Here is a 22712-nt window from a genome sequence, read left to right on the forward strand (position 1 = left end):
TGTTTACTGTAGGGACTTTAAAATGTTGATTGAATTTTCATTTAATATGAAATCATGGTCCCTTTACCTTGTTGATTAACTAGCTTTTGATCCTTGACCCCACATCCCAAACCCCTTGCTAGAGACAGAAACTACATCTATGATTTCCATGGTTCAGATAGGAAACCCTCGGGCAAGGAATTCCCTCAGTCAGCACTTGTACAACTTCTTAGAAAGTTGCCTCAAGTGAGTTGTCCAAGGTCACACAGCCGGCATGTGCTGGTGGCTCTTCATCTGCCATGCTGTGCTGCCCCTGTTAACCAACCCCTTGTCAACCATCTCAAAAAGTCATACCATTGATCAGGAGGGAGCTTGTGCAAGAATACGTGAGCAGCTCAGGGCAAGACCACCATTTCAAGGAAGAACAAAGACTCAAAGCTGTCTGCTGGTGGGTGCATTGTGCTGTGTTTAGAGTACTATGTTTGAGTCTCCAGGGATGCATGTTAGGCACTGGACCACTACTTTGTAAGATGAAGCAAACATGGCATAGTTTCCTTCTCTGTCAGAAGGTCTGGCCATATCCTTGGTGAGTTGTATTACCTAGAATCATTTAGCCATCACCATCATTGCCTAAGGGAGAACCTGGAGGAAAGGAAAGAAATCAGGATGAAATGGAGAGCTAGAGAGGGGGAGGACAGTGGAGAAAGGGACATGTTAGGTCTGGGAGAAGAGGGAGAAGTGGGTAAGGGAGGGCATTAGCAAAGTGGCACCTTTCTTCCCTAGGACAGTAACATAGTGGGAGCCTTCTCTTTGGGAGGGAGAGGTCTTATAGAAAACTGTTGTTAGATGAGTCCTACTTATTTACAGGTAGAATCAGGTCCAGATTTCATTTTCTTTCTAGCACTTGACCCCACCCATGAAGCATGGTTCCCTGGACTTTGATGCCCAAGGGCAGGTGATGCCCCTTCACATTCTTTATACCCATGACAATAGTAGTCTTGCCAAGGATGTGCCCATTCTATGATGTCCTAGGAGTGGCAAGTGCTCCCCTATTTGCTTCCTATAGCACGATAATGCCCCCTCGCCACCCACCACACCATGTCATCCTTGGTTCAAGCAGATGTCTTCTAGGCTGTGAATTATAACAGGTTACATCCAGATGAAGAGACAGAAGTCGCTTGGGAATCATAGATTTAGAACTGGAAGAGAATATTTGTAGTCTAACTCTGCCATTTTGCAAATGATTTTCCTCATTTGTAACTCTTCTGAGTTTACAGAGGTGATAAGTACAAGACTTCCACTCAAAATCTAGGTTTTGGGACCATCTAAGCCCACTAGGACTGATCCAAATTGTGTTGGTCCCCCAAGGCCTCTGGGGATTGGTATGAACTTGGGCTAGACTAGATCTCTAGGGAGTCTGGATGGGTTAGGCTGGAGCTCGTTTTCCCCAAGACCAGTGCACATCAGGTTCTCTGAATGAATGGTTTTGGGAAGGGCTTTTCCCCCTCGTCTCCCTCCCAACACCTCACTTCCCTGGATCTCACTGGCACAGGAGGAAGCTGAAGGCAGTAATCCCAACTCCTTTCGATGGCAGCACAATTGCGTGGAAAGGCCAGAGCTGCCTGCAAAGCGGCCTCCAGAGCTCACGCGGGTTAGAGCTGAAGAATGGGTACATCGGGCCAAGCGCTCCTCCGAAGAGAACTGATCTGACTGGGGTGAGACATTCTTCTGCCCCTTCTGTGTCAGACCATCTTGCCACCAGAACCCCAGCACTGGGTCACACCATGCTCCACACCACCCTCCTCTCCGCTGAGGTCAGGTCACCCCTATTTTTTAGTTTGGGGGCTTCCGAGGGGCCAGGATTGTGAGTTAATGGGGGAGGGGTGCAGGTGGGCAATCATTTGAATAAATCCCAGAATAAGAGGTCAAGGAGGGACCGGAAAAGGACCTTAAGCAAAGTCTGAAATTTTCTGGCATTAAAGATACTGAGCCCCTCATCACACCTCCCCAGCTCACAGGCAATACAGCACTGTCTACCTTGTGTGGTCCTAAGGCAGGCTCTTTGGATCCAGGGAATCATTGCAGACTGGTCAGAGGGAACCCACACAGAAAAGAAACATTCTCCCTGTTCTGCTGATAGAATGTTTCCCTACGCCTTTTTTCTTCCTTCCAAACACACGCCCTTTTTTCCTTCTCTTTCCCTCTTTTGTGGAAGCCTGTTTTCTCTTCCCTGATTTGCTCTCGTCTTTGTCTTGCAGGTGGTTCCTGCTCTGCTGGGTTGATTTCCAAGATTTTGATTCTCTTCTCCCAGCGGAGGATTCACGCCATGGTCTGCTCCAAGGGGAGATGCTCTCTGACCACACCCCCTTCAGCCACCAGCTGCAAAGCCATCTCCCATTCTTCCTCCCTGAGCATTCTTGACTTGGAGGTTTTCCAAGCGGACGATGAACAGCAGTGTGTCTGGTTGGAGGCTGCTGTGGGGGTCACTGAGCCCATGCCCCAGGGTGGCATCTTGGGTATCTGGGCTGGCTGTTCCCCGAGGGGCCATCCATCAGTGACACATCTTAGCCAGACCTCTCCAGACACCACCTAAGAGGACACCGAAGGGCCCATGCCCCTCCATATTCCCTTCACCAAGCACTGGAGGCTTGGCTGGCTCGAGTTTGCTTGCAGGATCCTGGGGCTGCAAGCCTCACCTTGACTTTCCATAGCAGGGTGCCATCCCCACCCCACTTGGGGATGGGGGCACGGATCCTGAGACTGTGCTAGGCCTGACCTAGCGCACTCCCTTTCCCCACCCCACCCTAGTCAGGATGAACCCCTTTCCCATTTGTCATCCCCTGGAGCAATAGATCCAAGGAGAGGCAGACACTCGTGTGCTGCCCACCCCTGTCCCTGCCTTCTCCCCTGACCCCTTTCCCCTTGAGAACCGCACTTTACTGAGTCAATGCAATCCTTGAAGGTTGGCTGGAAAGGGGATTTCTGTGGATTGTAGTTTCCTGTTGCCTCCATCTGCAAAACGAGAGGGGAATATCATGGAGTTGGAGGGTAGAGTGGGGGGGGGGGGAGGATGATTCAGATTCAGAATGCAGCAAATTTTCCCAAATTCCACATGCAAATTTTTTTTTTCAATCAAAAAACTTTGGTGATCAGTTACTTATTGGGTCATTGCCTGAGTAATTAGCTTTGTTCAGATGCCAAACTTGGGGGCGGCCAGCCATTGACTTCACTTGGTTTAACTTTTGCTCTCTACTCAGGAGCCCATCCAAGATGGCTGGGCTCACACTGGTTTGGTCTTGCCTGGCTCCTGACCCCCTTCCCCCAGAATGCTGAGCTGGAAGGGACCAGCTAATCTGAGCCCCTCCCTTTACAGAGGTGGAAAATGAGGGCCAGTTGATATGACTTACCTGAGGCCACATGGCTAGGATAACATTCTCTCTACAACCCAATACATCCCGTCTTATCCTTGCTGGGGTCTGGGGTGGGGTCCCTTAATCCTCCTTTGTAAGAACTCACCTGGTTTATTTTAAGGTTCTAGTGCAGGAACCAGGGCTGGTCAGATCCTTGATTCTCTGGTGTCCAGGACGCACTGATCCTTTTCTCAGGCTGTGCCTGAGAGTGCCATGTCCTGGCTGCTATGCAGGAACCACTCTCATACCTCCATTCTCATGTTTTGCCAAATGTGGGCTTGTATTACTTAGGCTGTCCTACCTTTCCCCATAGTTGCCATACTTCCTGCCTCCTCACTGACCCATCAGGCAGGGCCCTGGTTTAAACTCCTAGCCAGCTGCTTGTCCCAAAGTGCTCTCCACGAAGCCACCCAAGGCTGATCCTCCACTGGCTGGGAGCTCCAGACCTACAGACCCTGGACCCTCTCAGGTGATAGCTGCTGAAAGTGGGGGAAATGGAGGCTCCCTTGCTCATGGAGACTAGAGGCAGTCAGCAGTCACAGAAAGTCTCAAGTCCCGATTCTTAATGGTTTTCCTTGTATGTCTGTTGTACATTCAGCTAGGTGCCAACATTGGGACTCCAAGTAAGTGGCGCTGCTCATGCCCGCTGTGGAACCAAGATGCCATGTGGGAGAGGGATAAATCATGGTGCCCTCTTACTGGAACCTCCATCTTGAAACCTGAGTGCAATAGGGTTTGATTGTAACTAATATTTCAGGATAAGTATTTCGCCTCCCCTCCCCCCAACTTGCACAGTTCCTAGGACCCCTGATAGATTTATTTTTTAAAGTTCTTGGTGTTGCAGAAAATACTGGGTATAATTGTACAGCCAAGAGTCTGAGGCCTGGCTCTTTTTGGCTTGGCAGTTGTGAGGATTCCTTAGGGTTCAGCAAATTCCAAAGTTAAGATGCCCTAAGCTACGTGACGGCATCTCTCACTGCACCTTCCTAAGAAGTAGCTAGAGGCACCGCAAGACGCATACCATCCATCCCCAAGCCATCTCTCGGATTGAAATGCCTTGCACTCCTAGGGTCCGGGGGGTCCATTCGCTGGAAGTGGAAAGGGACGTTGGCCTGGCGGAGAAACAAGCCTTCAAACCAAATCCTCTAGACAAAGATGACTGCTTTTCATAAGAAAGTTTCCTTTGGGTGAGGAGTAGAGTAGAACAGAGGGTGGATGGGAAGCCTAGTGCATTCTAAAGTTTCCAGATGCTTACGTAGCACACCGGAGGAAGCTGGCAGAGTTTAGGGAAATGAGGCCTGAAACTGGATGGTGAATCTGAGTACTTAGCCAGTCTTCCTCCCCGTGCCTTTCCTGCACCCAGCATGCAGCGTTCCCTTGGCCATCGAGATCTGTGAAGCCAGCTACAGAGAGACGCCTTGGTGGGCTCATGCAGTCCTCAGGGGTCACAGGATGATAAACTCTTAGGTTAAAAGGACATTAGGGGTCACTGGGCACAGAAACCCCTACACCTCCAGGAGAGATTGCACACACCCCCCCGGTCAGATAGGCTGGGGGTGATACTGTTCTGAGCCCCTGAGTAAGTAGCTAAGGGATTCTGTAGCTTCTTGTGGTAGTCACCATGGTGGGGAGAGGTGTTGGTGCCTGCTTCATTGGGCTGACGCTGATGCTGCCTCTGCCTCCTCGGTCTGTCATCTGTGCCACCATGCTCCCCATCCGGAGCTTTCCAAAGGCTGCTTCAGAACTGGTGCTTCCGGGCCTCTGGTGGTGGTCCTCCAGCTCCCTCCAGGGGAGTGCCACGGCTCTGATAGGTGTGGCTGCCCACCCTGCCACGGTCGAGGTGCCGCACTCTTGCTGCTGCTTAGCAGTTCAGAACACGTATGAGTGGAATGTATTTTTAAAAGAATAAAATATATTTTTTTGTATTTTAAAAGTTGGGTGGGTAGGGAGGTAGTCCTATAAAGTTGTTGAGTTACAGGCAGAAAACTAACCCTCGTTGCTGTGTGTTCCAGTCTCTCTCCAAGTCAACCCATTCCAGCTAACTCAGTGTGGTGCCTGGCTCCAGGAGAGGCCTTGGTGGCTCCACCACCATTCTCGCTCTAAGCATGTGAGATAGGAGGCAGTGGGTGCCGGTGCTTCTGGCTCGGGGCCCCTGCCTCAGGGGGAGGCCAAGCTCGGCTCCTCTCCGGTGCATGCTTAGTTAAAGCCTGTTTGTCTGCATGTATCCCCTGGCTCTATAGCTGTCTGTCAGCCCTACAGCACGATATGTAACCAATAAAGCTCTCCAATTTCTATGTTTGTGTCTGGTGGTCAGTGCAGGATCAGCCTGGGGATGCCATCACTGCCAGTGTCTTTCGCTATGTGCCAGGGGACTGGAAGCTGGGGCTTTTATAATTTGGTTAGCAATTAATGTTTGTCTTCGGTCCATCTAAAATGCTGTTTGAGGATTGGGGAAGGGCCTAGAAGTGCCAAAGCTGGAAGATAACCTAGTCCTGTGCCGCTCAGTTGAAAATGGGGCAACACCAGGCAGATGAGGCCGAGCAGGTTAGAGACCTCGCTCTGGATTCTTGGTCCCTCCTACCTCATTACTGAACCCCTCTCTCCCCAATCTGCCCAAAGAGCAAGTTAGAGTGCTGGGTCTGGTGCGGTCTGAGCAGAAACCAGTCCCATCTGTCAGTAGAAGGGATCTACTTTATTACGCAGGGTCCATGTTGAAAAGGACTCAAGATCAGCTTTTCCACCCCCACCCCACAACCATCCTAAAGATGGAGGGGGGACTGTCTGGTCCAACTTTTTACTCCAACACTAATCCTCCTTCTACTATGATGTGCACCCACCAGGGAGTGGCTTCCCACTACCGACCACCGTCTGGCCTTGCCGAGTTTGGACGTCCATATGCAGCACTGCCAAGTAAAGCTATAAACTTGGTGGCATTTAAGGGTCTCAGTTACCTCCTCTCCTTCTCTCATGATATTACACACACACACACACACACACACACACACAGACATTGCATCATAATCTCAAGCTGCCTCTGGTTACTTCAGCCCCCAGGGGTCTGGCTCCAATCATCCCAGTCCTAGATTGGGGTCCTTGGATTTTTTCAGAATAACATTTTGTAGCCTACATTCCTAATGGATGGAGGTTAGTGGAAATAAAAGATGCCTTTTTTCCCCACCCAGGTTCTTGGACCTCAGGTTTAAGTCCTCCTGTCTTAGTGAATAAGGACCCACTGGAGTGGCAGATGGGATGAGTTTCCATACTTTCCCTCCTATCGATTATTTGCTTACCCATGGGGCCTTTGTTACACGTTTGTGTTGTATTGTTTTCCTTGTGCCTTTCACACAGCAGGCATGTATAACCATTTGCTAATCTCTTTAAGGGAGGCTGTGTGTGCCCCCAACTGTGCCCAAGAACAGTGGCCATGCAGGAAAGGAGAAAAAATTAGGTGCATGTAGTCTTCAGAAAGGTCCTCAAAGAAAGCCCTCTGGTGCCCCCCTGGGCCACGTGCGACAAGAATAATGGAAAACCAAGAGTTTGGTTTTTCATAGGAACTTTTATTCTAAAAAATAACAATAAACAAAAAAATACTCAAGCCAAACCAAAGAGACAATCGCTCCTTCAACTGTACTCCCACAGCTGCTGCTTTAAGAGTCCTAAACTTCAGTGAAAACAGGGATTTCTGAACAAACAGGTCTATCGTGTGCTCCTAACATCCAACCGAACAGTCACTCTGGAAGGTCCTCTCTCAGCATCGGACCAACCCTTGGCTCTTCTTCCTCACGGGGACAGAGACACCAGGAAGAACTTCCTAGTGAGATCTATTGCTAGAGAAGTTTGCTTTTACTGCAGCAAACACACATCACATCTAATGAGACAGTCTCTCCAGCCCACACTCACGTGAGCTTTGCTTTCAGCCTCACATGCTGGGGGGCTGTGGGGCTGGGACCCCGGGGGTTGCCTGGCGCGGGAGTGTGTACATAGCACCTAGAAACTGGTCTGCAATGCGCCCGGCTTCCCTCAGCCCACTCAGCAGAGCCCCGTGGACAGTTGCCGGGTAGTTACGGATAGTGTGCTCACCTGCAAAGAACAGTCGAGGAATAGGCTGAGAAAGAAGAGAGAAAATACAGTTAGTTGGCTCTAGGCTCCTAGTGATGTTCCCAGCAGCCTTCCCAGGCCTGCATCGGTGCATGGCAGGGCAGCTGTCAGCACAGCTCCCTTGGCTCATTTTAGGGGCTTAAGGCAACAGAGAATCCCAGAGACTGGCGAGGGACCTCTGGAGGACATCGCGACTATTCTTTTAACATTCCCCAAACAAAAGCTGTACTTCAAACTAAGTCTGAAGACCTCCACAGATGGGAAAGCAGCCCACCACATCCTGTTTGAGCCCCCTCCATTCAATGTTGTTCTAAGGTTAATATGTCCCTACTTTTGCTGTCTGTGGCTGGAGAACAAGGAGTCTTGTCTGTGAAAGCTCTTCAAATACTTGAAAACTGTTATCATGTAACTTCCTCCCAAATCTTTTTCCAGGTTAAATATCTCCAACTGGTCCTAGTCAGTGATGTGATGCGAGCATCCTGTCCAGACCCCACTGCAGTAATTACTGTTCTCCTCCCTAGAGGGCCTGCCCGAGTTTGTGAAGAGCCTTCCTCTCCACCACCAGGGACATAACTCCTGTTAGCCAGCCCCCTGTTAGAGAGGAGGAAGCCCAGGTCAGGTCCAGACCTGTGCTGTGAATGGCTTCTCTCCCTGCTAGGCCTCGTTCCACGCCGCCCTGTTGTACCCTGGGACACCTGGCTGACTCTGCATGACACCTAGCTAGCTCCTTCTAAGCTAAACACAAGTCCTCAATTTCTGTGCTGGTGATTTAAAACGAGCTTTCATGTGCTTCGCACACTACACCTATCTAACACATGACCAACAGGGCCAGGCCCTCGGCCCAGAGCCTGATTAGGAAACGTGCTGCGTCCACCCTCCACTCAGTAAGACGATGTGAATACTGGACCCCTAAGATAGCTCACCTCGCCCCTCCACCCTTACAAATGAGAAAACCAAGGCCTTCAGAGGTTAAGTGACTTAGCCAATGTCACAGAGTGGGGAAGAGTCAGAGCTTTGTGATTAAGGCCAAGGTTCTTTTTATTAAAGTACCTTAAGGTACCTGGGACTAAAAGCAAGCCTGCCCTCAGCTCCTTCAGACCCCAGAGGCCACAATGTAAGTGCCAGAACCCCATTCCAGTGCGGGATGCTGGGTACAGACAGATGGGCTGTGTGGCTCCTCACCTGAGGGGCACCAGGAATAGCAGGTCCTGGAGTAATGGGCTGAGCCATCAGGTCGTAGTCATTGCCAGATGATCCCGCTGCTACATAGGAGTATGATCCCCGGGCCCAGGGATCTGCACGCCATCGGGACACCACTGTCTCTTTAGGCTAGGGAGAAGACACAGGGCCTGATTTTTAATTAAAAGAACAAGTCACCCTTTGTAAGAGTTCTGTATGGGGCTGAGGGGAAAAGCCACCAAATTCAAATTCAAAGCAATCCTAGAGGTGGATGGACAGAGCATACCAGAGCCTATCTGAGCACAGGGAGTGATGAATACCATTTTGGTAAAGTAATATAGGATGTCTCCAGATCTCTGAGAACCTCCTTCTGTGACTTTTCTATGAATCCTCAAGTCCTAATGGGAGCTAAAAACCATCCATAAGAGCTGATTTGGCCTTACTGTGTGAAGCTGAGGGGCAGGACAGTGACCGGTGGACAGTTTATATCTCACCTATCACATATGGCTGTGAGACTCCCAGAAAGTTACTTAATCTCTCAAGACACAGGCAACCTTCTGGGGGACTATGAATCGCAGAGAAGGTGTCAGCAGACCGTGGTGGGGGCATCCTCACTGGAAGTCCCTATTCTAATGCAATCACAGATCCAGGCCCATGTGAAGCTCACGCACACCAATACAGCCTTCAAAAACAGAGGGTTTGGAAAGGGATACCCATAATCCTCCATGTCCTCTGGAGGCACACTCTGTTTTCTAACCTACCTGTATGAAAAGGGGGATGAAGCGACTGGCAAGGATACATGCTAAATTTCCAGATCCTATGGTGTGCTCCATACAGAGATCACTGATCTAAATACTTGCTTCTGCCTTAAAAGCCTAATTCTTTTCGGTGCCTTTTTTCCTAATCCATACAGAGAAGTCCTGTGCTGCTTTAGGGGGGCAGGGCAGACTCCCTACCTGAGGCACAGCACTACTTCCAAAGATGCCTTTGAGGATGGCCAGGCAGCGGCCAACTATCACGTCATCACTGATGTTCTCCATGATCCCGGCGGCTTCTCCTGCCACAAGGGCCAAAAGAATTGGAGCTGAGAAAGAAAGAGAAGGTAATTCAGCACTCGCCCTGCACTGCCCCCAGGAGGTATCTTCTCTTCTTTTTCAGGAGTAACCCTCTAATGCCTGGCCTGCTAAAACTCAAGGGCAGTTGCCCCAGGGTTTGCCTCACGGGGCTCTAGTTGTAGCCATTTGTTCCTCAGTAGAAAAGGGGGGCTGGGCTAGAGGCCAACGACAGCTCAGAGCAGGACCACCAAGGCAGTGCCAGCACTGGAGGCAAGACCGTATGAAGATGATGGAAGGGACCTGGGGTGTCGGCTGAGAAAACGGGGCAGACGAGGGCATAGTGGCTGACTTTAAGTATCTGCAGGTGTGTCACAAGGAAAAGGGGTGATGCCGGAGGACGGAAGTAGGAGCAATACGCATAGAGATGCTGCAGAGAAGCAGAATCAGGTTCAGCATGAAGAAAAGCAGGAGCACGTCCACAAGCAGAAGGGGCTGCCCCAGGGTCTCTAAGGGTGAGCTTGGGGGACGGGGGCTCCTGTTCACTGTGGGCCAGAGGAAAGGGCCCGGAGGGTCCCTCCTCTGTCTCTGAGGCTGTGCTGATGCTGGGAAGATGGCAGAAGGGCTGTGCTACGTACATGTCAGAAACAAGCCAAAGGAAATAATATGATGTTCAAGGCTTCTTTACATTTTGCAACAAAACTTAAAACTGTTGTAAGGACACAATGTCCCTCAAGGTGTTCCCCATATCCCGGTCCTTTCTAGTCTCATGACACAGCAAACCCTGCTCGGTCTTTCCTTCCTCCCTATGAGCCTACAAGGCTGTGGCTAGAACTTGTCCTAGGGAAGGTCTCAAATGAAAATGCCGTGTCTGGCCAAGAGTTCTGTTTTCAGGAAGCACATCAGGCAGTCTGGGTCTGAAAGTGAGGGGATCTGGGTTCTTTCACTAACTTACTGTGTGGCCTTAGACAAGTCACTTATCTGTTCTGTGACTCTGTGCCACCATCTGTAACATGGGACGGGTGGGGATTTATGTGATGAAAAAGTTCCTATTTATATCCTGCTTCACAGTGCATATAAATATGTGCGCGCACACACACACACACACACACACACACACACACACACACACGGAAGGAGGGAGACAGTAAGAGACAGAGACAGGCAGGCAGGGAGGAAAGTCCAGCTATCTTACCCCCCTTCTAAAGATGCGGACATTGGAGTGAAGTGACTTGCTCATGGTCTCATGGCTAACAAAAGGACGGGATCTGAGCCACGACCCGGCCTCGGTCACTCCAGCTCCAAGCCTGCATGTTTCCATTTTTCCTGCAGTGGTTGCTTTGATGCATTCGAGTTTATCTGATGGGCTGGGCTTCAGGCCTCGTCTCTGATGGAGCCTTGACGCCCTCTGCCCCTTACTTCTTCCTACCAACACTAACCAACCTCCCTCCCAGCTTCTGGCACACGCTCCAGATGTTGTCAAAGGGCCAGTCAAAAACGATGACTTCATATGCTGTAATGAGCAGTCGTGGATCTGTCAGTCAATAATATGCATTACTGTGCACATCATGTGGCAGGCACTGTGCTAGGTCCTGGGGATACAAAAGGGCCAAGAGACAGTCCTGGCCTACAAGGAGCTGCCAGTCTAACGGGGCAGACCACCTGCAAAGAAGTCTATACAAACCACGCTACACATGGGACAAACTGAAGATGGTAGAGGGAAGGAGCCAGAAGTAAAAGGCGTTGGGAAAGGCTTCCTGTGGAAGGTGAAGCTTTGGCTGGGGCTTGAAGGCAGGGCAGCCAGGAGGTAGAGCAGAGGAGGGAGAGCCCCGCATGCACAGGGGCAGCCAGAGAGAAGGCCCAGGGCTGAGACAGAGAGGGTCTTGTTCATTGAACAGCCAGGAGACCAGGGTTCCTGGATCCAAGAGGACATGGAGAGGTAGATGTAAGAAGGCTGGAATGGCAGGAGGGGACCGGGCTGGGAAGGGCTTTGAGTGTTAAATGGGGGATTTGTATTTGCTCTTGGGGACAACATGTAATCAGTGGGGTTTACTGAGAGGAGACTGACATGGTGAGACCAGCACTTTAGGAAAATCACTTTAGTGCTGAATGGAGGAAGGACTAGAGTGAGGAGAGACTTGAGGCAGGCAGACCCACAAGAGGCTACTGCAACAGTCCAGGTGTGAGGTGATGAGGGGCTGCACCAGTGGGGGCAGTGTCAGGGGAAATGAGGGGGTGTATTCCAGAGATACTGCAAAGGGGAAATGGACAGGCTTTAGCAACAGCTTGATGGGGGGGGGGGCAGTGATGAATCCAGGGTGACTCACAGGCTACGAGCCTGAGGGCTGGGAAGATGTTGTTGTTCCCCACAGTAATAGGGGATGTAAGAGAGGAAAGACACTGAGCCCTCTTTTAGACATGTTGAGTTTAAGATGTGTACTGAGGGGCAGCCAGGTGGTGCAGTGAATAGAGCACCGGCCCTGGAGGAGGACCTGAGCTCCAATGCGGCCTCAGACACTTACCAGCTGTGTGATCTTGGGCAAGTCACTCAGCCCCAGGTGCCCTGCCAAAACGACAACAACCACAACAAAAAGACGTGCACTGAACATCTACTCTGAGATGTGTGAGACTGGAAGTTGGCAGAAAGTTAGGAGTAGGAGAGGTCGATCTGAGAGCCCTTAGCACGGAGATGGTCATGAAATCCCTGGGAGCTGACGAGAGCCCCAAGTGAAGCTGTTTACAGGGAGAAGAGAAGAGGCCCAGGACATCTGAGGGAGGGCGACAGGCAAAGGGCACGAGGTGGATAAGGATCCAGAAAAGGCAACGGAGAAGAGGCAGTCGTGGGACAGCAAGGAGGAGACCCAGGAGAAAGTGGTGTCCTGCCAACCTAGAGAGAAGAGCGTATCAAGGCAGGGAGAGTGACCCACAGACTCGGAGGCTGCAGAGAGGTCAAGGAGAATGAGGCCTGAAGAAAGGCCATGAGGTCTGGCAGCTGAGGTCACTGGCGACTTTGGACAGAACAGTTCTGGTGGAATGCCCCGGGGTTGGGGATTGAGAGTGAAAGGACAGAAAGAGGAGGCACCTATTGTAGACTTACTTTTTGAGGAGTTTAGCTTCAAAAGACAGTGGGAATATGGGACTATAGTTAGTGGGGATGGAAGGGTCACGAATGAGGATGGGGGAGATTGGAGTAAGAAGAGACTTCAGAATTAATCTAGTCCAAACTCTTCATTTTAGAGATGAAGAAATGTAGGTTTGAAGAGTTAAATGACTGGCCCAAGGCCAAATGCTAAGTGGCAGGGCTGGGATTTGAACCCAGGGCCTCTGACGCCAAATCCACGACCTTCCCACTACACACCACTGCTCTGAAAGATAAGGCTGTAATGTGAAACATGTAAAACATTAAGTTTAAATGTCAGCAAATGGGTGACGAATACAGAAATATTCTGTAGTACCAAGGTTTTTCTTCCAACAAGTGACCTGCTAGAAGGACAAAGATGTGAGTCAGCAAGGTCCCGCACCGGTGGGAGTGTCTGACTTCATTTGAAAACCAAGAGGTGACATGGCTACATTGGGAGTGGAAAAAAGCTGGGTCTGAAACTCTAGCACAGCAGTCCCTGACTTCTCTGAGTTCCAGCTTTCTAGTTCTAAGTATAATAATACTTAAACTACCTGCCTCCAAGGATGCTAAACCTCAAACCATAAGGTAAATGTGAAGTACCATATTATCGAGGAGAGCAGAAACACTTCAGGAACTTGGGGTGCATGGTTAGTTTTCTATACTTTATCCTGAATTTCTGGCCATTTATTTAGGAAAAAACAAATTAAGCCAAGTCATTTAAACTGTATGCTAACAAAGTATGACTAAACAGCACCCTCTCTCTTCAGTGGAGAACAGAACCATCTGTAATGAGCAGAGTTAATACCGAATTGCAAACAGTGCTCTTATCGTTCTGGTATTTTCTAGGATGGTCTAAACTGGAGTGGGGAACCTGCAGCCTAGAGGCCACATGTGGTCCTCTAGGTCCTCAAGTGCAGCCCTTTGACTGAATCCAAACTTCACAGAACAAGTCCCCTTAATAAAAGGATTTGTTCTGTAAAACTTGGACTCAATCAAAAGGCTGCACCCAAAGACCTAGAAGGCGGGTTCCCTATCCCTGTTCTAAATATTCTCCTCTAGAAGGTTATATATAAGATTCCAGAGGGTAGAACTAGAGGGATGTGGCCAGGAAAAGTAGTACAAAGGCAGATTCTGGCTCTCTGTAAGGAAAACACCTATACCAATCAGAGCTGTCTAAGAGTACAATGCACTATCTCCTCTAGAGGTGGTGGGTTCCCCCTTTCAGACAGTCTTTTTTTTTTTTTAAAGTAAATAGTATTCCCCCCCCCCCAATACATGTAAAGGTAGTTTTCAACATTCATTTTTTATAAAATTTTGGGATCCAAATTTTTTCTCCCTCTTTCTCCCTTCTCCCCATGCAATCTGATATAGGTTATACATGTGCAATCACATAAACATATTTCCACATCAGCCATGCTGTGAAAGAAGAAACCGAACAAATGGAAAAGTCACAAAAAAACAAAAAACAAAATGGAAATAGTCTGCTTTGATCTACATCCAGACTCCATAGCTCTTTCTCTAGTGCAGAGCATTTTCCCTCATGAGTCTTTTGGACCGTGGGGCAGAAACATTTTAAAAGGGACAACAGACTCACAGACATCTCTATGCTCTCCACAGTATCTCCAGTGAATCACACCGTATCTTCAACCTTCCTCTACCTTGCTGTCCCTTGGACATACCCCAGGTGTTTCCACCAATGTGCTTATCTCCAAGGTGCTCCTGATGATGGGAATGCCCAGCACTCAACCACTTATTCCTACCTGCTGAATTCAAGCCTACTTTTCGCACATAATCTCAAAGAATCTCAGGGTTAGATAGGATTTCAGAGACCATTTAATCTAAATTGTAACTGAAAAGAATGTCTCATGCCACATCATTGACAAGTGGACACCTTTTAGCTATTTTAAAATATATTTAATGAAGGGAAACCTCTGAAGTCCAGAGTCAGCTTATTCTACTTTTTCACAGTTTTGACTGGTAGGAAATTTTCCTTTTTCCAAACCTAAATCTGAGACTTTGAAACTTCCATGCATTGCTCCATGGAGGTCTTTCAAGAAGGATGTCCTAAGAGAGGATTTCTTTTCAGATGGGACTTGGACCAGAAGACTGCTGAGTCTCCAAGAAAAGCTTCAGCTCAGCCCTGGATGGATTTTCTCAAGTTCCAAATGAGAGGAAACCCCATAAGATATAATGATTTCACAGAATGAGCTGCTGTACAGCAGTGCCCAAGCCTTCTCCTTAGTACAGTTCAAAGAGAGTTGTTGACATACACATCTTTTTTTATTTTTTTAAGCAATCAGGGTTAAGTAACTTGCTCAAGGTTACATGGCCAGTTATTTCTGGGTGCGGTGCTGAGTGTCTGAGCCCGGGATTCAATCTCCAGGTCATCCCGACACTGGAGCCGGTGCTCTTACTCGCTGTGCTACCTGGCTGCCCCTGACATACACATCTATACTGATTTTGGAGTGTTTGGGGAAGGGGGGATGTGGGGTGTAGCTGGATGAGCCCCTTCCAAAGAAGGGGAGCCAAGCTTAATTCAGTCAGAACAAACCATCCCAGGTCAAATGGCATGCTAAAACAATGCACCATACTGCATCAAGGAATCTAGAATAGGTGTAACTGCTGGTGCCAGTCCTGTAGGAGAATATTTTAAAGAATAAAACATGAATGAAATTACCTTTATAGAGGTTCCAGAAAAGGAAAAGTTCTCCCCTGCTGGCAGTAGTGCTGCCGACATGACCGAACAAATTGACGCTGGGGTCCCAGAACACGCGGTCAAAACACAAAACCACCTAATGCAACAAGAAAAGACAAGGGCCAGTCACGGGTGGTCCTCGAAGGTCTAAAGAGTAGCAGGGCTGCACCAGAAAAGGGCCAAGACCTTACTAGCGACTGTCTTCCTTCCAAAAGAATTCCCCAGGGCCTCTGAGTCAAGGCCAGCCCCCAAGGCTACAGCTGGTACCTTCATGCCCGCACAGCTGCCATGTGTCCTGGCAACGCAGAGCTCTGGGCACAGTACAAAGTACCTTGGGTTTGGAATCACAAGCCTTAGGTTCAAATTCTGGCTCTGAGACTGCCTCTTTGTATGGCCAGCCATCACCTCTCTGGGCTTTCCCTACCTACTACTACGTGCTTTATAGGGGTACTGTGAGAAAAACATTTTGTAAAACTTTAAAATAATTAAAACAGTTATTATGGTCTAATGCTGCATATTTGCATATGCCTTACCTTTCCAAGTTACCTTTAGAATGTAAGACTATAAAGACTTGAATGATTATCTCCAGCTCTGAACACATGTTCTGCACTCAGCAGCTGAGCTGCTAATGAATGGGAAATCGGGGGAAAATCAGTCTAGCACCGGGCACGTCGGATTGTTACCTTGTTCAGGTTACCAAAGCCCATCCTTTGTACTGCAGATGTCTTCCACTCCGGAAGAGGTGGCACAAACTGGACAGCTGGGGGCTGCTGTTTCAATACACCCAAGGGAAGAGTACAGAGAACAGCATCACATTTGTAAATAAAGGTCTGGCTGGTCGAGCGAGTATTCACAGCTATCACCTCACATCCTGCAAAGGGTTAGGCAAAAATGATGAAAGAGGGAGGTGCTCAACATGCAGTACAGATTAAGCAGAAGTAGAGGCCGAACTGAGGAAATAACCGACAGCACCCAACGCTCTTGGCACAGCCTGACTCCTGCTCTGGATACAGATAATAGGAAGCATCTGAGACCAGTCATTTACAGACTTCTGAGATGATGGTAGAAGAGGCACATGCTAAAATTTCTTTAATTGAATAGGCAGCTACCTGGCTATAGTAGGTCATGCTCAGGGCCTGGAGTCAAGAAGACTAAAGTCAAACTCAGCCTCAGACATTCGCAGTGTGACCCTGGGCAAGTCACTAAATCACTGCCTGCCTCAGTTTCCTCAACAATAAAATGGGCATCTATACAACAGTCAACACACAGCCAATCATAGGATTGTCACAAGGATAAAATGAGGTAACCTTTGTAAAGCACTTAGCCCGGGGCCAGGCACACAGCAGGCCTTTAATAAATCTAACGACAATGATGGTAACAGGTAACGTTTATATAACACTTACTGTGTGCCCCTTTATTGCCCTCTCAGGGTACCTTCAGCAGTAGATAAAGCCCCTATCATGTAACAAATATATTTTCCTCTGTGACAACAAGCACGTACCATAGCATTACATACTTGTTTCTGCAGTGATTCAAACCTGCAAGAACATACGCACAGTGATTCTGGTGTATGCACAGCAACTGCATCAATCTGCAACTAAATACAGTGTGTTCTTGCAGTTTTTCAGCCAGTCATCAAACTGTTTCCAAAATGCCATTTCTTTTAATTCTTATGGAATATCCCACATAAAAATATTTGTCATTATTTTATGGCTTTATGAATTTCATGTTTATAAGTATATAATATAAATTTTAATTTGGAGTTTTTTGGGGCAAAGTTATCATTATAGTTACTGCAAACACTAAGTCTAAAAAATACCATAAGCAGCATATTAAATTAACTTGCAGCTTCATAACACTTTTCTGGGGTTATTTATTGTTGAAAGGGGTTGTCAGGAATAAAAATAAGTTGGGAATCACTGCACTAAGTTACCTAAAGTTAGTTACCTCATACCTGCAGGCCTTAGCAATGTTGAGACTAAACACTGAAATATCAGTTTGTGTATGAACACCTTCACTGATGATGAGATCAGAGTATGTAAGAATGTTTAAAAAAAACACCACCACCAACCCTATGATTACAAGAGATGTGGGCATAGGGCCTAGGTGTATTCAGCTGCCTGTGGCTGTTCTTCAAGGCCATGTCCTACTGGCAAGATGAGGCAGAGTAGCAGGCTGTGCGTTGATTCTGGGATTGCATGCTGGGTCACAGCAGTTCTTAAAGACAATTGGGAGAAGGGCAGCAACGTGGATAAAACACTGGCCCTGGAGCCAGGGGGTTCTAAGTTCAAATCTAGCTTTAGGCATTTACTAGCTTTGTGATAAGACACTCACCTCCTACTGCCTAAAGAGAAAGGAAGGAAGAAAGAAAGAGAAATACAGAACAACAAATGGGAGGGAACAATTGGGGGTTAAACTATGGCCTTTTAGGACTGCCAACTACAACACGTCATCTGTTTCCCCAACAATAAATTTTCCAGTGCTGAAGGTAGCGGGGCAACAGGTTATTTCCATCCCTTTGAAAATGCACCAAGACTGGTACTGTCACAAGTTCGTACATACAGGCCCAGACCAAAATACCAACGTACACATTCAGGGTACATTTTGTGTAGGCCCAATGTCCTGTACCTGTGTCATACACTACCATAACCAGGCTTCAATTCATCAAGGATATAGAGCATTGCTCTGGTTGGGTTTCTACCTACACTGTAACAATATATAGTACCTCCAGGGTCTTGCGGGAGCAGCCACTGTACAACGATTCTATAAGGTGGGCATACTCTGTGCCAGGGTCTGGGGGTACAATGAAACAACTGCTACTCATGAGAAGCTTATGCTCTAATGGGGAGACGACACGTATGTAAATAAGTACGCACAGCATAAACATAAAGAGAACAAACACAAAGGCTGCAGGAGGGCGGGCACCAGCAGCTGGGATCAGGAAATGCAGCACTTAAAAGCCTGAAGCAAAGGGGAGGTCTATGAGGAGGGAGTACATTCCAAGGTGTGAGGGAGGTGGCCAGTACAAAGGCAGGAGACTGAGGCAGGGTGCTGTGTATGAAGAGCAGAGAGAGGGCCCACGTGGCTGGACTGCAGAGTTCAGGAGAAGGAGTAATGGTCAACAAGGCTGTAAAAACAGGCTGGGACCAGGCTGCGAAGACTTAAATTTTTCCTGAGAGGCAACAGGGAGACAATGGGTTGACTGAACGGTGAAAAGGCATGGCTGGACATGTATTTAGTTATCAGCACACAGGTGGCCTAGGGTAGGGAGAACTGTAAGGCAGGGAGGTTTTGCAATAATCCAGGCAGGAGGAGATGAGGCTGTAACCCAAGGTGGTGGCTGTTAGATTTGCTAACAGCCTGTATATGTGGAATGAGGAAGAGTAAGGCATCTGGGATAATGTCAAGGTTACGAACCTGTGAGAGTGGCAGGATGGTGGTGCCCTCAACAGAATTGGAGAAATTAGGAATGGGGTGGGGACAAAAAAAGAATGAATTCTATTTTAGACATGATTCAGATGTCTCCAGGATAGCCAGGCTGAAATGTTTTATAGGTCAACTAGTGATATGGGAGTAAAGCTCAGAGGAGAGAATGGGGCTGGATATTTAGACCTGTGAGATGATAATTAAACAGAGATGATCATTAAATCATTAAAGCAGGTGAGTTTGTCAAGAGGACAGACACAGAAGAGGAGAAGGCATGGGATGAAATCCCACCCACATGTATGCGGTAGAGTATGGATGATGAGTCAGCAAAGGAGCTGAAAGAAGAATGGTCAGGTAGGTAAGAGGAGAACTAAGAAAGAGGACCAAAAGTCACAGAAAAGAGTATTTTGTATGTGTGGGTGGGTGGCCTGCTACAGAAAAAAAAAAAGGCATCACTTGGTGGTAGAGTTCTGTGATGAACTTCTCTGAAAATAAATAGCTACAGTGACCTTGGTGAAAGAAACCATCTTCTTCTAGACATGCCTTTCCCCTTAGTAAGACCTGCCAGACCCTGCTCTCTGATGGCATCATCTTCAAGTACCAAAGTCCCCTCTTATCCCACATGAGGAAGCAGAGGCCTAGATCCCTGGACAAAGTAAAGGGAAATATGTTCTCTGTTCAGTAACAACTAGCATGGCATCTAAAACATTACAAGGAAGGAAACCCCTCATGCCCTGACTGAGGTGACTTACCAGAAGCTGTATATCGCACCTGTCGAACCGCTGTATTCAGTTTAATGTCCAGCCCCTCAGCCAGGGCCACTGGCACACAGGAGTAGCCATTCCTTACGGTCAAGTGACTGCCAGTAAATTCAAAATCATCATCCTAAAGTGAAGGAGAGAAGTGATAGCTTTAGACTTTGACAAAGGAGAAAATTTCCTCTTCTACCAGAGAAGAGCCACTTACTGGTACCATGTTCTACCATTTCTAAAGTAACTTGAATTCTATCTGTTATCTACAATGGGAGAATTTGCCAGTGTCACTGAAACAGAACCAATGTTCTGGAAGAGGAAGCGAAGCACGCCAGTGCACCTTAACTGGGGTGCTCTCCTACACAGACACACCAGCCATGAAAGGAAGCGATGGTCCACACGGCCTATGACATCGTGTCACCTACATCTTTGGAGCACCTTCGGAGTGCAGGTGAGGGAAGCTTCTTGTTCAAATTACAGGCTGCCTAAACCATGAAGAAAATCAGTTCCATTCCCAAAGCATACTGGTGCCCCAAGCAAAGGGGGCCAGAAGGACACAGCCTAAAACTCGCTTCTCTGTCCTTGGATGATTCACAGAGCAGATGTCAAACACATAAGGTTTACTGATTCGCTCTAGTTCTTAACTGACCTTATTGGTCTTCTGAACATCATACCCTTTCACAGTTTACTAGAGGGCCAAACTAAGAAAACACATTGAAAATGCTTCTTACTTGCCTCAATGTCTCTGAGCATACAAAATTCCTGTTTGGAGAATATACTCTATCCTTATTTAAATTCCCTGGTGGTTCTTTAGAAAGTCTACAAAGTATCATTCATATAAATAAGCTCAGATAATAGGGTCTCCTATAATGTAATTTAAAGGCTGAGAACACAGGTATGATGTCAAAAAACAGGAACTCAAAACTTCTGTTTACAAGGGAAATTTGACTATGGGACAAAAATGAGAGGGAAACCCAGTATTTTCCTAGAATGTTAGGGAAAAGCCCATGCCCAAGGGTGCAGAGGAGTTATGGCCACAGGAGAGGCTCTCTCTCTAGATGTGGATGCAAAGGACTCTTTTTTTGGCTGGTTTGTTAAACAGTTATAGTCCTGCCCATTCCCCTTGGAAGCCTTTTATAGACAACATCTAACACCCGTGATGAAGGAATTACCTGATCCCAATGTTTAAGGGAGAGAGTAGACAAAGGTGTGGCATTAGCAAATTCTAGATTTGCAAAATGCCAGTCAAGGATCTGCCTGTCTCTTGAGGACAAATAGACATCACTGCAAAATAAGAACAAAAGAAAAGTGACTGTTGGAGCTATACTCAGCTAAGTGGAGCTGACCCTCCAGGAGGCCGTCTACCCGAGGAAGCAGACAACATGCAGCGTCTGAGAGAGAGCAAGCACCCAGAGAGATGGGGAGCGTCTCTGGCTCCTCTCCCTTGGCTGCCGTAGTCCCGAGCACCTGCTGCTCTGTATGGTGCCACATCAAACATCACCCCGCTGTGGGATCACTAATCCAAGAGCTCAGTGGCACAGTGGACAGAGCCCTGGGCCTGAAGCCAGGAAGACCTGACACTAACTAGTGGGAAGACTCTGGCTGAATCTTTTTTTTTTTTTTATTAATTTGTTTGTTTCCTTTTAGTTTACAGGATTCAATTCCACAATTCCTTGAATTTCACATTTTGTCCCCCTCCCTCCCTCCCCCCCATGGCGGCTTATAGTCAACTATAGGATCTGTAAATACTTTCACATTATACATTGGTCAGGTTATAAGGACGGATTGTACCAGCTGGAATGAAAAATGGTAAAGAGGTCATAAAACCAAATAAGAGAACGAAAAAAATCAGGTATTTTGCTTCCACCTGGATATAAACTTAGTTCTTTCTCTGGATGCTCTGGCTGAGTCTTAATTGCTGTCCCTCTCAAATACAGAATGGGGATTATATCGACATCTACCACACCCAGGGTTGTTGTGAAGATGAAACGAGATATTTGTAAAGTGCTTAGCAAACCCTAAAGTGCTATATAAATGCTATTATTATCATTCTTGTCTTTTCTGAGCCTTAATCCCCTCATATATAAAATGGAGATAATATTGCTACTTAATTCACAGAAGTATCATGAGGGGTATATATACCATTATTATTATTATTTATAATTCTTTTTTTGCAGGGGGGAAGGCAGGGCAATTGGAGTTAAGTGACTTGCCCAAGGTCACACTGGCTAGTAAGTGTTAAGTGTCCGAGGTCAGATTTGAACTCAGGTCCTCCTGACTCCAGGGCTGGTGCTCTATTCACTACACCACCTAGCCACCCTGGGGTATACTACTATACACCTTAACTTCACAAATAGCTTATATAACTATGAACTAGTGTTATTTTCTTTAATAATGTGTCAAGTACCCCAGTCCACTTCAACCTAAGTGTATGTAATAAATATCATTCATGGTCAACTAACCTGGGAACTGAACAAGCCCTAGATCCAAAGACACCACTTCTTTTTATCTTCTATTTTCATAATAAAATGAAAACCCCTTATCCTATCATTTCCCTTTAAAATCTACTTGAGAAAGAAAACAAGTCAAAGCCACAAGTCCAAGTAGTCTGCCTGTGCACCAAGGAACAAAAATGAGCATTGGTCTCAGAGCCCAAAGGCCTGGCTGGACCCTGGGGCTGCTGCCTACTTCACAGGATGTGGGGTGGATGTTCTCACATTAGAAATAACCAGGACTCTTACCCCTGAACCTCCCAAACCACATGACGCACGCTGTGTGAGTGTGAGCTCTTACCTGGGGGGATTGGCTTCCAGCTCTTGGAGCTTCTCTTCGAGTTTTACTTGTGTTTCTGCCAACTCATCATATTCCTGGTCAAATCAAATGTAACCAAAGTTTATCTCTCTGTTTTTATTCTCAAGAGCCATCACTTCCTAGGCACTGCGTTCCACTAATCCCCCCAGTCACCAGTTAGGCTTGTGTGGCTCAAGGAGTCACTCTGCA

General features: G+C 47.6%; 2 protein-coding genes across 5 annotated transcripts in view; one reads left to right on the top strand and one right to left on the bottom strand.

The window, feature by feature from the left end:
- The window catches only part of LUZP1 (leucine zipper protein 1), a 104833-nt gene extending 99150 nt beyond the window's left edge, over nt 1-5683 (top strand). For both annotated transcript variants that reach the window (XM_069079545.1, XM_069079546.1), the window contains 2 exons: nt 1532-1694; nt 2238-5683. In XM_069079545.1, the coding sequence (XP_068935646.1) occupies nt 1532-1684 (153 nt within the window). In that variant the 3' untranslated portion in view covers nt 1685-1694; nt 2238-5683. The remainder of the gene's footprint in view (nt 1-1531; nt 1695-2237) is intronic.
- A 1242-nt stretch (nt 5684-6925) lies between these two features.
- KDM1A (lysine demethylase 1A) overlaps nt 6926-22712 on the bottom strand; it is a 77796-nt gene continuing 62009 nt past the window's right edge. For 2 of the 3 annotated variants that reach the window (XM_069079548.1, XM_069079547.1), the window contains 8 exons: nt 22506-22579; nt 20885-20996; nt 19713-19845; nt 16218-16405; nt 15517-15631; nt 9623-9750; nt 8670-8816; nt 6926-7494 (listed from right to left, as the gene is read on the bottom strand). In XM_069079548.1, the coding sequence (XP_068935649.1) occupies nt 7309-7494; nt 8670-8816; nt 9623-9750; nt 15517-15631; nt 16218-16405; nt 19713-19845; nt 20885-20996; nt 22506-22579 (1083 nt within the window). In that variant the 3' untranslated portion in view covers nt 6926-7308. The remainder of the gene's footprint in view (nt 7495-8669; nt 8817-9622; nt 9751-15516; nt 15632-16217; nt 16406-19712; nt 19846-20884; nt 20997-22505; nt 22580-22712) is intronic. The other variant, XM_069079549.1, reaches the window with a different exon arrangement.

Source organism: Petaurus breviceps, unplaced genomic scaffold (assembly GCF_028583685.1).
Source record: "Petaurus breviceps papuanus isolate PSGF00001 unplaced genomic scaffold, PetGlider_PUasm1.0 91041, whole genome shotgun sequence".
Classification (NCBI taxonomy): Eukaryota; Metazoa; Chordata; class Mammalia; order Diprotodontia; family Petauridae; genus Petaurus; species Petaurus breviceps.